The sequence below is a fragment of the Pipistrellus hanaki genome, assembly GCF_964339955.1.
Source record: "Pipistrellus hanaki genome assembly, chromosome: 2".
Classification (NCBI taxonomy): Eukaryota; Metazoa; Chordata; class Mammalia; order Chiroptera; family Vespertilionidae; genus Pipistrellus; species Pipistrellus hanaki.
In genome coordinates, this window is record NC_140504.1 from 195,325,521 (window position 1) to 195,340,958 (window position 15,438).

Genomic DNA, 15,438 nt, shown 5'->3' on the forward strand with positions numbered 1-15,438 from the left:
GAGGCGGCGCCGCGGCCGCCCCGCCAATCACCCGGCGCCGGGCAGCGCCCCCGGCCGCCCCGCCCGCCGCGCCCTCCTGCCAAACTGTTACCCTGCGCGCTGCCGTCAGGAGCAATGACATCAGGGCTTTACAACAACTTGTTATTCGGGGAGCAATCAGTTGCAATTAGGCATTAATTAAGTATTATGAAAGTTGATTATTTAAGTGAATTCGGCTTTCGACTCTCCGACTATGGTGAGTGCCCGAGCGGGGCGGGGGAGGGCCGGGCCGGGGGGCGCGCCGCGGGGCTCGGACCGGGACGGCGCGGGGCGGGGGGCGGGGGGCGGGGGGCGGGAGCCGGGGCCACCGGGCGGGCGGGCCGGCGGGGGCGCCCCTCTGCGTGGCCGGCCGGCCGCCCCCCCGCCCGGACCCGGCCGCGTCTATAAATAGTTTCTCTTTTAGTTTTTAATAAACTCGGAGCGGAGCGGGGAGGCTCTGCGTGCGCGATGCCCGCGCGGGAGAGCGCCCGGGGCGGGGGGCAGAGTGGCGCTCGGCCTCCCCGGGCCCCCGGCGCGGTCCGTCCCCGGTCTCCCCGGTCCCGGTCGCGATCGCGGGGGGCCTGGCCGCCCCTGGACGGGGGGCGCGGCGCGCGGCGGGGGCGCAGGGGTGCGGAGCGGGGCGCCTGGCGAGAGACTAACCAGATCCTCTTTTTCCTCCCCTCCGCCCGCGCCCGCGCTCCTGGAAGAGTTTGGGACCAAAGCGAGGAGCATGGATCTCGGAACAGGTACGGCGGGGCCGGTGGGAACCTCGGGAGGGAGGCCGTTTCACTTTTCTTTCGCTGCTTTTACGGAAGTTCTTGTTTTTAGCCCAATGGGGGAGCGCGGGGCGGGGGCCGGCCGGGGGCGGGGGCGGGCCGGAGAGGGTCCCAGCGCCTGGCTCCTCGCCCCGGTTTCTGGATCGCGAGCGAGGCTCTGGTTGTTGTTGTTTGCTCCTTGCTTAGTGACTATGACTAATCTCGTGCTTGTCATTATGAAAGAAGGGAGGGGAGCGGGAGCGGGGGGCACCCGGAGAGAGGGTTTAGGGGTTTTCTGTGGGGGTTTTGGCTCTCCCTGTCTTTTGAATGGCTCCGTGTGTTTTCTGTGTGTGTTTCTGCCCACCCACCCCGGCAGAGATCCCTGTGTCTGGCTGTGGGGTGTGTGTTTCTATTTTTTTAGTGGGGGGTGGCTTAGTTTTTGAAAGCAGCGTCCTGTTGGGAAAGGTGGTTCGTCTGGTTTCGGGGCGACTGTCTCAAGGTAAAGGAATTTAATTTATTTGGGACAAGGCTGTGTCGGATGATCAAGCTGCTTATTATGGCTAATGAGTGTTTTTCACCTGAGAATCCGTGGGATGAGGTGGCTGTTATCAGTTCAAAGTGCTGGGCCCAGGCCTGGCTTCCATCCCCCTTCCTGGTCCCCACCCTGGGAAGGGGTAGGCCAAAACAAACGACCGAATGTGGACTCTTGGGTGTTGAGGGGTGCCTAGCGTGGCACCGAGGCTGGGGTTCCAGAGAGCATGGTGCTGGCCTGGCCAGAGTGTACCCCGAGATCTGGGTGTTTGCTTGGTTTTAATCGCGTTTTACTCCGTATTTCTCTTCATTTCCCATCCGGGGTTCTAGCCTCAGTCCCGAGTAAGATTTACCACCAGGAAACCAAATTCTGGCCAGGACCCTCCGATCCTAGGCTGGCAAAAGCCGCTGGCTTCTTCCTAAACATTTTTTAAAAAGACGTCAGTGATAAACAGGCTGATAATTCATTGGGACTGACCTCTGAACCCTCTGCTCCATTTATAGGCGGGCGAGTGGTGTTGGTGGCGATTAGAGTTGCTGTTTATAATGGGCCCAAGTTCATAGCATTGGCCCTTGGGACCCGTGCGCTGACATTTGACCTCCTGAGGTCAAAGGGGATCGGGCAGAGGGGACAGGAGGGCAGCCCTGGGGGGCCCAGGGGGACCTGGTGGTTGGCTTTGAGTAAGGGATGTGTGAGGGAGAGGGGTTGTTCCCAGAGTGTTACGACTGTGTCCAGCAGGTGTGTGACCTAGGTGTATCCGATGGGGAGGTCCTGGGGACCTTTGTGCCCAGGTAGGGTGTGACACCCCCTGCTGGGCAAAGTGGTGAAGGTGCCCAAGGCTCCTGCCCCTCCCTGCCCCTCCCTGCCCTCCCCTCCCACACAGAAGCAGCCCGCCCCCACCTCTAATCGGGTGTCTCATCGCCTCCCTCTCAGGCCCCAGCCCCGTTCTTTGGAACAGGGTCCCCACCCAGCCCTGCCAGGGGCAGACCTTCCCGATGGGCTGGGGAAGGCACCACTCCCTGCCGGGGCCGGGCCTGGGCCTGTGGGCGGGCACAGGGGACCCGGGCATTACCCAGCTGGAAGGGGGGCCCTCCCTGTCCCTCCTTCCAACCTGGGTACCAGCTGGTGCGGGCGTCCACCCTCCCGCCCTCCACCAGCCAGCCTGCCCGGCCTGCGGTGGGGGCCGGATGGTGGAGCCCCCCGCGGGGTGTCCCTGACGCGGAGAGGGCTCCCTGAGCTTGTGGGTGGCAGAACCTCTTGCAACATCTCTCCGGGGCCCGAGGGAGACTCGCTTCTCCCAGCACCCGGGGCCCGGCCCTGGGAACTGTTCCTAGAAGCCAGAAGGGCCCCTGAGGTCAGCCAGGCCCTCCCGGAGCCCGAGGGAGGCGCTCCCCGCAGGCCCCACGCCTGGACTCTGGCCACTCGGCGAGGGGAGGTCCTGGGTGCCAAAGTTCTGCCTGTTTCTCTGGTGATGCCACCCCGGCCTTTTCTTTGAACTTGGAAGTTTCACGTAATCTCAGAACTTCAGAAGAAAGACGATTTCCCCCGTCCACACGAAAAGGGAAGCAGGTGGGGACTCTGAGATCCCCTCTGAGCCTCCTCTGGCTACTCCACGGTCACCTTCCCTGCACCCCCAGAGTGCTCTCCTGGACACGGCCGGGGCCAGGGGCCTTGTGTGTGGTCAGGGCTCATGCTGGGCCAGTTCGGGGCCCTGGGCAGCTGCCACCCAGGGCCTCTGTAGCACAGGCTGCAAGCACCGGCCCCAGGTGACTGCGGCTGGTACCCGGCACCCAGGAGGCACTGGATCCCGGGTCAGCATCACCTCCGGCCTCGGCCCTGGAGCACTCCAGCCCTAAGTAGTTCCGTGGTGGGAGGACCCCGCCTTCTCACGAGGGGACAGCAGGATCTCCGGACCCTCAGGGGCCATGCGGGCCCCTTTCCCCCCGCCACAGTTCAGCCAAGGGCTGGATCAATCTGGACGTCTTTAGCAATAAAAAATGCCGATGTCGTCCTAATTCACCAGGCCCCGAGATGACAGCAAATTTACATTTTTTAATTAAACTAGCAGCCAGTTTTTATGAGAGGGGGTTGGGTTATGCAAATCAAATGGTTGTGTACGGAAGATTAGGAGAGTTTGGGAATAAATTCCACAAATGCTAATAAAAAAATAAAAAGGGGAAGAGAAAGAGAGGGAGGGAGGAGAGAGGAAGAGAGGAGGACGGAGTTCCATTAGGCCCTTTCAGTGTGATTTCCCTGGGGCCGGGAGCCGGGCGGGGAGAGCGGAGGCAGGAGGGAGCTTTCAGGCCAGGTACATCCATCCTCGGAGGGAAGCTCCCCGGGATTAGGCCCCACGAGGCTGCGTCCCCGGCCGGACCCGCGGAGGCCGGTGGGAGCGACTGCGGACCAGCTTTGGGAAGGAGCCTGCCCTTGGTTTTCTGGGGTCTGGCTAGAAAGTGTCCCCCTCTCCCCAGGGGGAACTTGAGAGGAAGGGGAGGGGCTGTTCGGGGTTAGAGCTGTCCGTCAGAGGACCCGAGGTAGGCTCTGGCAGGTAAAGGGCCACGTAGGCATGTTCACGGGGGTGCCCGGGGACCACAGGGGGAGCCGAGGAGGGGGTGCTCTGCCCACCTGGCGCCACGGCCGCAGCCATGTTGCAGAGGCGGGTCAGCGGGAGGAGTCCAGGCCACTCGCTGAGCCAGGCCCCCTGCGGTCTCCCTGGGACTCCAGGCTGAGTGCCCCTGCCTTACACACAGGCCCCCGTGGCCTCCTGGCCCGGCCTCCGCAAGGAGGAGGCCAGGAAGGATGGGGTCAAGGGAGCTGGGCCAGGTCGGCGTGGCGGCTCGGTTCTCGGAGTGGAATTTCCTAGTAGCCACGTGCTTAGAGGGCACATGGTCTCGAGGTAGGAGAAGCTTTTCAGGTGGCATCCAGCCCCAGGGGGCAAAAGCGTGGTTTGCCCAGCCCAGCGTCTGTGTGGGCTGCTCGCCTCCTGCCGCCCCGAGGGCCAGCCCCCTCCAGACTCTGGGGACTTCGGTGCGGCTCCCGGGCAAGGCCAGCTCCCTGCCAGGAGCGGAGGCTTCTAGGAACCCGGCTGGCTGGCTCCGGTTACGCCATAGGCCCCGCGTGCATGGGGCTCGGGAAGAGTCCTGAGCCGTTTCTGGAGCAGAGACTCCAGGCCGGGCTCGGGGCAGAGCCTGCAGGCTGCCTGCCCTCCATCTTCCTTCCTCGAGCCTCCACTTGGCCAGGAGCACCCACTCGACCAGTCTGCGCTGGGACCGGTCCCTGCCGTCAGGCCGGGCACCGGTTCTGCCAGTCTGCTGCAGGGGGTAGGCGCTTCCGTGCCATCTTGGCAAGAAGGCGCAGGCAGCGCCCGGGACAGACTGGGCTCTCTGGGGAGGCTGGGCTTCCGGGGACCATTCGCACAGAGGCTGGCCGTGCATGTGGAGGGACCGAGCATCCGACGGCCTTCCAGGTCTCCGGCTCCCACTTGGTTTTACCCGAGGACTCCAGGCGGCCGTCTGCGGGCGGGGCCCAGGGGTCCGGCGAGAAGCACTTCCCCTGGACCTTTCCTTCCAGAACACGTTCGAGGCGGGCAGCTCGGGGCTGAGACGCGGCCCCTGGAGCCAGCCCTGGCACCCTCGTACGATGTCAGAGCGAACCCAGTCAGTTCCCTCCACCCAGAGGCAGAGGCAGCGAGGGCCGGGCTGGACGGACGCCTCAGGGCTCCGGCCCAGGCCCCCTTTCCCCGCAGGGACCGGCCAGGGAACCCCATTCCCTGTCCCCTCCGGGGAGGGCCCAGGGGCCGTGGAGTCAGGCCTCCCTGTGGCTCCCATGCTCCCCACCCCCTCCCCCACGGCCCCGGAATCTGGCTGAGCTGCAGCTCGGGTTTTTACGATGGAAAAATAAAATAAACGGAGGCACCTTCGGAGGGCTGAGTCACGGCAGCAGCATCTCCTCATTAAAGCTGCTGCCCTGGCTCCGGTCCCTGGGCAGGGATGGGGCGGCGCCCGCCCTGGAAGGCTCGGGGCCCGGCTCCTCCTCTCCCTACATCCTGCCAGGTGAGCCGGCCAGCCTCCTCCTGCTGGCCCCCATTCTCAGGAGGGTCAGGCTCACTCCCCCCACCCCACCCCCTCCACCCCCAGCCCCAAGGCCTCCTCTCTAACCCTGCCCTCCCCACGCTGGCTTTTAAACCTTGACCCACTGGCTGCAGCTCCTCCTCCTCCTCCTTCTCTTCCTCCTCCTCCTCCTCATCTTCAGGGGGAAGGAAGTTGCTCTGCAGTAATTACAGCTTGTGGGTCCCCAAGGCAAGCAGCAGCTGTGCTGGGATAGCTGGGCCCGGTACGGCAGGAGGAGGAAGGAGCTGGGGAGGAGGGAGAGGAGGAGGAGGAGGAGGAGGAGGAGGAGGAGGAGGAGGAGGAGGAGGGGGGAGAGGGGAGGCTGGCGGCCGGTGTGCAGAGGAGAGACTGCTTCCCTTGGGTTGACCGTGAAAGGTGGCACGCGTGTCGCTCCCTGACTACACATAGCATCTCCACACCCCAGATCCATCGAGCCATGCTGCCCCTTGTGGGGGCAGAGACCCCGTTCCAGCAGCGAGGTCTGCGGTTCAGGAAGCATCCGGGAGGGCCTGGCGGATCTCCTGCCCGGGTCTCCGGGGCCTGCCCGGTGCGGGGACAGGTGTGTCCATCGGTCACACCAGGGAGAGGTGCACGGGGACAGAGGGCCCAGGAGCTTGGGGAGGGAGTGGCCCTTGAACTTGGGAAGGGATGGGAGGTGCTGGGACCGCTGGAGCTAGGCAGACGGTGCTCCCGGAACCACCCACCACTTCTCCCAGAGTCCCCCTGGGCTCGTCTCTCTCTTGTGAGCCTCCAGCTTCTCACTCTGTGGCCACAGCTTCCTGTCCTTCCTGCCGGCGGCCCGGCTCCCTGGAGCCAGGCCGTGCTGCCCACCTTTCTTGCCCCATTCTTCTCCCCCCCCCCCGCCCCCCCACTTTGCAGCCTCACACCCACTTGCCCCTGGAAAGAGGCGGCTGGCTGGGGACCTGCCCCTCTGACGGCCTGGTCACGCCATGACATGGGGGTGTCAGGGCCGCCCTCAGACTCTGGCCACCGAGGCCAAGGCCAAGAACCCTTGTTCTGTGGCCGCTGCCCCTCATGGCGCCGCTAGCGTGAGCTCCGCACAACCTCTCCAGGGCTGGGGCCGGGCGGTCTGCGCCCTCCGCTCTCAGTGCTGGTAGATTGATGGGTGGATGTGCCTCCCCGTCCAGTGCCTCCCGGCTGGCCTCTGAGCGGGGGCAGGAGGCAGGAGGAAAGGCTGGCCAGCTCCCGGGGGACTGGGTTTGAGCTCCTCCAGAGCTGCGGCCTGACTTACAGGAGTGAGCGGGGCTGGGATGAGGGGGGACACGCAGGGGACGAGGGGGCACAGCGATAGAGATGGACGTTGACTGGCTGGATGGGGCCCCGCACGACCCTCTCACCATGACCGTGGCTTGGGCCGGGAGCGGCGGGGTGTGCGGCCAGACGTGGCCCGGGAAGCGTGCTGCCTGCACTGGGCAGGAGGGCAGCACCCAGCAGGTGGCCCGGGCCTCTTCTCCGCCGCCGCCTCTGTCCACCGCCCTCTCCCCCTCACGCAGCCTGTCCCTCCTCGAGAGGTCCTCCGTCAGGCCCAGAGCTCCCCCGGGGGGCGGGCCGGGTGCCAGCGAGAGGATCCGCCCCGCGCTGCCAGGCAGAGCCCCGGCCTGGCATCTCGGCCGCTCCTGAGCCGGCTGTGGGCCGGGTCCTCAAACTTCCCGCAGGCTGATTCCTGCCTCCGAGGGCTCTGCCCGCCCCAGCGTCTCTGGGAGCCGGAGGCTCGTGGCTGCTGGGACCCCCCTCAAGCTAAGAGGGCCCTCCTGGCGGAGGGCACTGCCTGCTTTGCGGGGGGGGAGGGGGGGATGGAAGAAGGGGACGGACAGATTCTGTGGCTCCGAAAACCAGGCTGCCCAGGGGAAACCTCCCTGGATCGAGTGTTGGCCTGTGCTGGCCTTTCTTCCAGGGGTTCCTCCGGGGACGGGGGCGGGGGGAGGGCGGGGGGAGGAAATGTGCTGAATGAGAAGAGGAGGGGCATTAGGGCCCCGGACAACAGGGAGGAGGCAGGGGGCACCCCGGAGGCCGGGGCAGAGGATTCGGGAGCTCAGTGCCCGCCTCCTTGGCTGTGGTTTCCAGCTCCCTCTGGGTCAGGGCCTCCCTCGCTCCCCTCCCTCTGCCCAGGAGCCCAGGGGAGCCTCGGGGAAGGCTCGGCCAGGTGCCCCGCTGCCCAGCAGGGGGCGCCCCAGGGCATCTGCCCCAGTTCCAGGGATAGGGATGCCGGTCCCGGGTCTAGGCCCGAGCTCCCCGGCTGCCTACCTTCCCCGCCCCCAGAGGTTCCTTGGCTGAGTTTGTTTTGCCAGGGTGACCTGTTTAATCATCTCATTTTCTGGTGGCCGTTTATTCCTTGTTTCCACGGTTACGGCCCCATTAAGGGGAGAAGCAATAAGGCAGGGAGTCAAACAGGTAATAAAAACATTAAAGCCGTGTGCACCGGGGAGGGCGGCGGTGGGCGGGCTCAGCGAGGTGAGACGGCCCGGAGGCCACCAGGCCTGTCCTCCGGGGCCCCGAGCTCCTGGCCTCCGGCCTGGGCCCCGGTCTCAGGGGGAGCCCGCGCCCCAAGCCCCTGCTGCTGGCGGTGCCCTCTGGGCGCCCGGACCTGCTAACCCAGAGCCATCCCAGCCCGCGGTCCCCTGGCCACAGGCCGTAGTCGGGAAGTAGGACAGGAAGGAGGAGAGGGAGGGAGGGCGACAAAAGCCCCCCCAGGACCTGTGCCCGCCGCCGCCGCCTGGGTGACCTGCTGGCCGGCCCCACCCTGCTCTCCTGTGCGGTGGGGGCGGGCGGTGATCTCTGACATTGTGTGAGCTCTAGAACTTTCTCTCTGCCAACTTTATCAGAAAGCGTATTTGTGGTGAGTGTGGCTAACAGGGCCCGTCTGGTGAGTAAATTCCCGGTGTGGACGGCCCTGCGACCTGGAGAGGGAAGAGCGTGGCCGGGGGGCCAAGGCCATGCAGGAGAGGAGGCCGGGGGCCCCTGTGCTGGGGGGCCTTCCTAGGACGGGGGAGGGCGCCCGGGGGGTGGTCTGACCCAGCAGCCTCTTCCCCGCAGCGTGCTTTGTCTCCAGCTCCAGGGACACCTGTCTGGGCGGGGCTGGGTGGCTCCCGGCGGGCTGGCCGGAGGGGCTGCCGGCAGGGGCTCCTGTGGGCTCATAGGGACGCTGCGTCCTCCTTTCCTCTTGGAGACGGAAGCTACACGGGCAGCCAGCCTCTGGCCAGCCCCTCTGAGCCCAGGGGCACGTGCTCCCCCGCCATGTCCCTCCCTGGGGGTCCCCGGAGGGTCCAGGTGTCTCATTGGAAGTGAGCAGACGGGTCCACGGGGCTCACCGGGGGGCAGAGGAGGAAGCTGGGTCTCCCGTTAGCCAGGACGAGGGGGGTCAGGCCAGAGTGGCAGTGCCCGGGGCCCGGAGCCAGCCTGTCCCCTGTGGCCTGGGTTAGTGAGGAAGTGGGGACGTGGGGAGGTCGGCCCGGGGCCCGAGGTGAGCAGCCCACATATTTTCCTCCCTGCTGCTCCGATCCTCTGCAAACGCACGGAGGTGTGCGTGCAGATTATCCGCTTCAGAGCGGGTTTCTGACGAGCGAGGGAGACGGGGGGGGGGGGGGGGGCAGGTCTGGGAGTGGGGGGACCCTCTGGCCGGGAAGGGTGCCTTGGGAATGGGCCGAGATGAGTGAATATTCTGATCAAACAATTAAAAATAGAAAGCGCTCCCGAGGCACCAGCTGCCGAGGCTTTTCAGCAACTGTCACCGTAAGTTCACGGGGCAGGTGGCGCGAAAGGCGTCTTTTCCACAAACAGCGACTCTCAGGGATGACAGGGTCCCCGCGTCCCTCCCCGCGCCCCGGACAGGTGCCCGCGCCCCGGGACCCGGAGCCGGGGTCCGCGCAGCCTCGGGGCCGCCCTCTGCTCCGGCCGCCGCCTCGGTGAGGTCACCGCCAGAAGCCCGGTAATTGCTTTAAGAAGCTAACTTAAACTGAGATGAAAACTCACATTCCTGGGGAGGAGTCATTCTCCATCCGATGGTAAACGAAGGAGAGGCTTACAGCGGGAGCCGGCCGGAGGGGTGCTCATCGGATGAATCCGAGGGGCTCGGGCCGGACAGCGCTGGGCCAGGCCCCGCCCCTGGCTCTTGGGGCTCCACCATGCGGCCTGCTGCACGGCAGGACGTGTCCCAGGTGTGCTCGGGTCCCTCAATGATGGGGACCCCGCTTTTCAGAGCCCCCCGCGGCCAGAGGCTCAGGGAGGCCTGGCTCGGGCCAGAGAAGGTCAGCTCCCCCGGGAGGGACCGCTTCTCCTGGAACCCGAGGAGGAAGGGCTGTGGGGCAGTTTCGAGCCGTCACACCACGCAGGCAGCGACATGGTTCGCCCAGGCCTGGAAAGACCCACGTCCTGTGGACCCCGTCTCCGAGGCAGGAGGGGGGGCTCATGGACGGCCCCCTCCCCCGGGGTCCTGGGGGGCCTGGGCAGCCACGGTGGCCTCTGTCCAGGAAGCGTTCCTTGGGAAGGGCCCCACCTACCACCACCCAACGTGAACTGTGGCGCGCTCCGTGGGCCGCGCTCCGTGGGCTGCGCTTTGTGGGCTGTGCTCCGTGCTCCGTGGGCCGAGCTCCGTGGGCCGTGCTCCGTGGACTGTGCTCTGTGGGCCGTGCTCCGTGGGCCATGCTCCGTGGGCTGTGCTCCGTGGGCCGTGCTCTGTGGGCCGCGCTCCATGGCTGCACTCTGTGGGCCGTGCTCCGTGGGCTCTGCATTCCCTGGGAACATGTGAACTCGGTGGGGGGCAGGGGAGGGGAATAGAGGGTGCACACCCGCCTCCCTAGGCCCAACAGAGCTGCGTGCAAACCTCCTCCTCACCCTAACATTGGGACCCCCCCCATGGAGAGGGCATGGAACCCCGTGCACATCTGTGGCCACGGGACCCCGTGGTTCCCCTGGGGCCTGCCCTCTGAGACGGAGCGGGCCACGTCCAGTACCCTCGCTCTCGTCTCCCGTAGAGCCCGGGAGCTGTCCCGGTCACACAGCTGCTGGGCTGGTTCCCAATGCGGGAGCCCAGCGCTGGGCCAGGACACTGCATGTGTGAGCGTGTGCCGTGCTGCAGGTCCGTGTGCCGTGCTGCAGGTCCGTGTGCCGTGCTGCAGGTCCGTGTGCCGTGCTGCAGGTCCACGTCCCTGGGCCCCTGCGTGGGCGCGGCCCTGGCCCTGGCCTTCCCTGCGTTCAGTGCAACTGGTGGTGCCAGGGGGGATTGGGGGGGGGGGGTGTGACTCCTCGAAAGGCGTCCTTAGTGCCTGTCCCCCGAGCACGGCGCCCCGTCTGTTTGCAGGGAAGGGGGGGGGGGGGGGAGTTGGGAACTCTGACTTGTCTCAGTGACGTGGAGCGAAGGGGCCAGCCGGGCTCGGGGCTCGGGGAAGAACGTGTAGGTGAGCGGTGCTCCGGGCGGCGGTTTGCAGCCGCGTGCTGGCCGGTGTGTTTCCGTGCGGTGTGGTCTGCTGGGAGGGAGGGTCGGGCCATGGCCCCGGGTTCACGGGGAGACACTGGGCTCAGTGCACCCCTGGCCTCGTGGCTGCTGACAGGAAGGGGGCTGCCGGGGAGCCGCACAGGAGAGCCCGGCTCTGCAGACCGCCGCCCCGCACGGGGCTGTGCCCGGCCACCCGAGGGTGCACCGGTGTCTTCTGTCTGCACAGGGACCCAGCGCTCCCCGGGGGGGCCGCTCTGCGCTCAGAGGAGGGGGCCGGCCGGGTGTCCTGGGAAGGACCTGCACGGCCAGGGTGGCCCGTCCACCCGCTCCCCCGCCCTCACCCCGCCCCGAGGGAGGATCATGGGGCAGGAGGACTGAGAGTGCCTAGTCTAAACAGCCTGGCAGAGCGCTCCCAGAGAGCCTCGCAGCCCCGCCGACGGTGTGGCCGGGCTGTGGCTGAGGGTGTTGGCTTTGAGCGGGAGGCGCCCTGTGGCCGCTGCTGTTCAGACGGGCAGATTGGTGGGCTCCGCCGGGCGCTGGGCAGGACGGACAGACGGCCCCGGGGAGACCGGCAGAAGGAGCAGGGCGAGGCAGTGAGCCCTGCAGCTGGAGGTCACGGCCCTCGGCTAGGGCCCCATGGGCCCCTGACCCTCGGGGCTCCTGGGAGGCGGTCAGACGGACGGCACAAGGGGCTCCTCCCCGGAGACCCGGACCCAGGGCCGAGCCCGGGAAGGAGCGGGACGTTTCAGCTCCGGGTCCCGGGGGCCGGGGCAGAGGGAGACAGGCTCCATGCGGGAAGGTGTTAACAAACAGCAGGTGATTAAACATGACAAGCGGTGACATTTCTGCGCGGGGTGCTCGGTCCCGGCGATGCCAGGAATGAAGCTATAAACCCTGACATTTTGTGTTATGCACTGAGAGGTTTTTAATAGACCTCGCTCCCTCTTCCCCATCAGCTCTCCCCCCCCCGCTTCACCTCCCCCCGCCCCCACGGTCCCCTCTGCCCCCTGTGAGCCTCCTGCCCGCCCCCCCTCCCAGCCTGGCCTCCAGGGGCCGTCCTGGGCCTCGGCCTCTGGCCTCTCCACCCTGGGCCTCACCCCCTCTTTCCCGCGGGGCCGTGCTCCCCTGCCCTCCCAAGTCCCCCCCCTTCCCTTTGATCTTTCCCGTGGCCCCTCCCCTCCTGTTCCAACCCCCCTCCCCCCCATCCTCCGCTCCCTCACCTCCTTTTTTTGGGTCCTGATCTCACAGCCGCGCCCTCCGCTGCGGCTGTCCCAGTTGTCCGCCGCGGCAGGTGGCCGTCCCTGTGTCCTCTTTGTGTTCCTGACATTTCAGACAGACGTGGCCGCGGGGCAGGGAGACGCGGGGGGGGGGGGGGGCTTGGGATGGGATGTTCCCCATCTTTCTTTTTTTTTTTTTTTCTCCACTTTCCTTTTCTCCTTTTCGGGAGGAGCCGGGCGGTGGGGAGAGCCGGGCCGCCCTGCCAGCAGTTGCTGGATTGATCCAGAAAGGGCCCGGCTGGAACAGTTGTTCCTCTCCCACAGAAGCGGCCGGACAACTGGGGCCTCTTTTGTTCTGGCCGAGCCCGGGAAGGGCGTTTGGAGGTGAGCGGGAGGCTCTGAGAGGGGCAGAGGCCCCAGTCCCACCCAGGGCGTCCCCGCCTGGCAGACAGGAGAGCTTGCTGGAGCGCTCCGGGGCTTGGTACAGAGGTCAGGCCACACACACACACTCACACACACACACTCACACACACACACTCACACACCAATCCCAGCTCTTCCCCTAGTGAACTTGAGAAGCACTTGGTTTTCTGCGTTCATTCTGTAAATATTTAGTGGGCCAGGCGCTGGGCTGCAGCCGCGGCCCCGTCCGGCAAATCCTGCCGTCAGGAGGTAGACAGAGGGGTGATGAAACCAGTTATGACAGAAGTGCCCCCGCACGGAGCAGGCTGCTGCGGGGAGAGGGCAGCGGCCGAGGTGGTCATCTCGGAGGGCTTCCTGGAGGAAGCGGCATTTCGGCCGGGACCTCCGAAGGGTGCACAGGAAGGAGGGGTAGCCAGGCCCTGGTGCCGGTTGGCAGGGGTCCAGGCCAGAAGGGGATGGCGAGTGAGGCTGCCCTCCCTGTGGCTGTGCCCCTTTGAACTCTGGGTACGTGGCCCAGAATGGGCTCTTCCAGCCACCTTTCTACCAACATAACCCATCCGTGCCTGGCACGGTGGGGGGCAGAAGCAGGGCGGGACTGTGGCTCAGCCATGCCCCGGGGGCACGGAGAGCGACCAGGAAGTCAGTCAGTGCCACCACGGACGGACGGACGGGGACTGCTCCTGTCTTTCCTGCCACCTGGCCCCTGTGCTGATGGCGTAGGAGGAGGGGGCAGGGGAGAGGACAGAGGCCCGGCTGCAGGCGGAGCTGGGGAGCAGCCAGCCCAGGAAGCCCTGCTGGGGCGGGCAGCGTGTCTGAGTCTGCTTGCCCCCTCCTCGCCCGGAGGCCAGGCGGCCTCCCTCGGTGCCCTCCGCGGTGTGGGCAGCCCTCCGGTGCTGCTGCGTCCTCCCCGTTACACTCCAAGCCGCCTGACACCCGAGACCAGTCTCCTTGGGCCGCTGGGCCAGCGGGGATGGGCTAGCAGGTGCTGGGATCTATGTGAGAAGCCCAGCCGGCCCAGGAAGAGGAGCAGCCCGTTAACCTTCAGAGAGGGCCGGCAGGGAGCCCGCAGAGTGACCTGTGCGCCCTGGTGTCCAGGGAGAGGGGTTCAGCTTCAGCTCCCCCCCCCCCCCCAGCCAGAGCTGGCCTCACACCCGGAGCCATTCAGCCTCGGGGATGGGGCAGCGGGAGGTCCGCTGCCTAGAAGGGCCTCCGGAGCAGGAGCCGTCAGTGTGCTCTGCCTTTGCCCCAGTCAGACCCAGGCACCTGCTCCGCCAGTTCCCTGCGGAGCTTGGCTTCCTGTCCCCGTGCAGGACCTGGGGCAGGTTTCAGCCTTAAGTCCCCTTCCACACCCCCTCTTGGTCCTGCCTCTCTGCCAGACTTGGCCTGGGTCCCCTAAAGCTACCCTGAGTCACCCGCTCCCCAGAGTCCAGCCAGGACCCCATGAAGGGCACAGAGGCTCGGCCCTCCGAGGCCCTTGGCAGCCGGGAGGGGAGGGGAGTCCCAGAGGCAGGACTTGGCCCTCTGCCCCTGCGGATCCGGAGCCAGGTTTTACTGTAGTCCCTACATCCTGTTGCAGATCCTTAATCAGCTGGTGCCCAGGTTGGGCTGGACCCCGTGGTGACACTCGGGGCTGCAGCACGGAAAACCTGAAGCGGAGTTTCCGGATCCGGGGCTGGGGGCTGTGAGGATGAGGCAGGTGGAGGGAGGGGAAAGGAGCCAGTGCGAGCACAGGATGTGGACAGAGCCCAGACCCACCACCCACCGGACCCAGGCCGGGGGCGGAGGAGCAGCTGCTGCAGGCTGGGAACCCGGGCCGGGGGAGGGCGGGGAGGGGCCCCTGGAGAACACCAGAGTTTGGGAGTGGGGGTAACTATTATACATGGCCCGTTCATGCCATCAAAACAGCGGGCCCCGGGAGTCCCTCTGAGAGGAGGGGGCCTTCAGCCAGGAGACAGCAGAGGGGGACCCTGGGGGTCCTTGGTTCTGGGGGTCCAGAGGCCCGGGGCCAAAGGGCACGGCTGGGGGGGGGCCCTCCTGCCTGCTAGGAGCTCTGCTTCTGAGGGGCACGGGGCAGAGGGCCAGCAGGACGGAGTGCCCGGCTGTGGGCAGCCAGGGCAGGAGGCTCTGTCGGGAGAGCCTCAGTGCCCCTCTGCGGGGATGCCGGATCCCCGGCCCGGCCCTGCCTCTTGCTGGAAGCCGCCGGCAGCCCAGCCCCACTCTGCAGACCCCGCATGGGTTGTGGGGAGACTTGGGGGCACAGTGCAGCCTCCTGGGCCTCAGCTCCTGCACCCCACGGGGCAGCGCGGGAGGAGGATGAGGGGCACGGGCGGGCAGAGATGCCGTGGCGCGGAAGCCAGGAGCGGCCCGGCCGGCTGGCAGCGGGCGGCGGGCAGCCGGGCGTCCGTCCTGCCAGGGGCCCGGGCTGGCTCTGCCGGCAGCCCCTTTTCTATATGGAAATGAAGAATTTAGGCTAATGGAGCTCAACCATCTCTAATTTTGCGATGGCAGGAGGATTTTGATTGAAAGTAATTAAGCAAGCTAGCTGTAAAATTAATTAAAGCAAAAGGGGGGGATTTTTTATTGGATTGGATAGCGATATAGCGTCTGTCAGGCGGGGGACGGATGGGGGTGACCCGGATCCTCTGCCCCCCCCCCTCCCACCCGGGACGTTTATGTCACTTTAATCTCCTTACAGCGGCTGCTGTGCATTTGTTTGAAATAATCAAGGAAATATGGTCAGAAATTGTCAGCTTTCAGATCTAATTTACCTGACGGCCCCTGCGCGAGCCGGCGCGGCCGGGAGTGCGTGGTGAGCGGGCGGGGGCGCCGTGGGCACAGAGGACACGGGTCTGCCCGCCCCCTCCCCGGGCCCGGCCCCTCCGAGGGCACAGGGGGTGCTTCCCCCGCGGGTGAGTGTCTCCCTCAAACAGGC

At 66.4% G+C, this 15,438-nt stretch overlaps 1 protein-coding gene across 4 annotated transcripts in view; it reads left to right on the plus strand.

Moving 5' to 3' along the window:
* The window catches only part of CASZ1 (castor zinc finger 1), a 150,436-nt gene that overhangs the window by 93,955 nt on the left and 41,043 nt on the right, over positions 1–15,438 (plus strand). For 2 of the 4 annotated variants that reach the window (XM_084875271.1, XM_084875274.1), the window contains exons 1-2: positions 112–235; positions 726–764. In XM_084875271.1, the coding sequence (XP_084731397.1) occupies positions 187–235; positions 726–764 (88 nt within the window). In that variant the 5' untranslated portion in view covers positions 112–186. Of the gene's footprint in view, positions 1–111; positions 236–725; positions 765–15,438 lie in introns of those variants that run through there. The other 2 variants (XM_084875272.1, XM_084875273.1) reach the window with 1 other exon arrangement.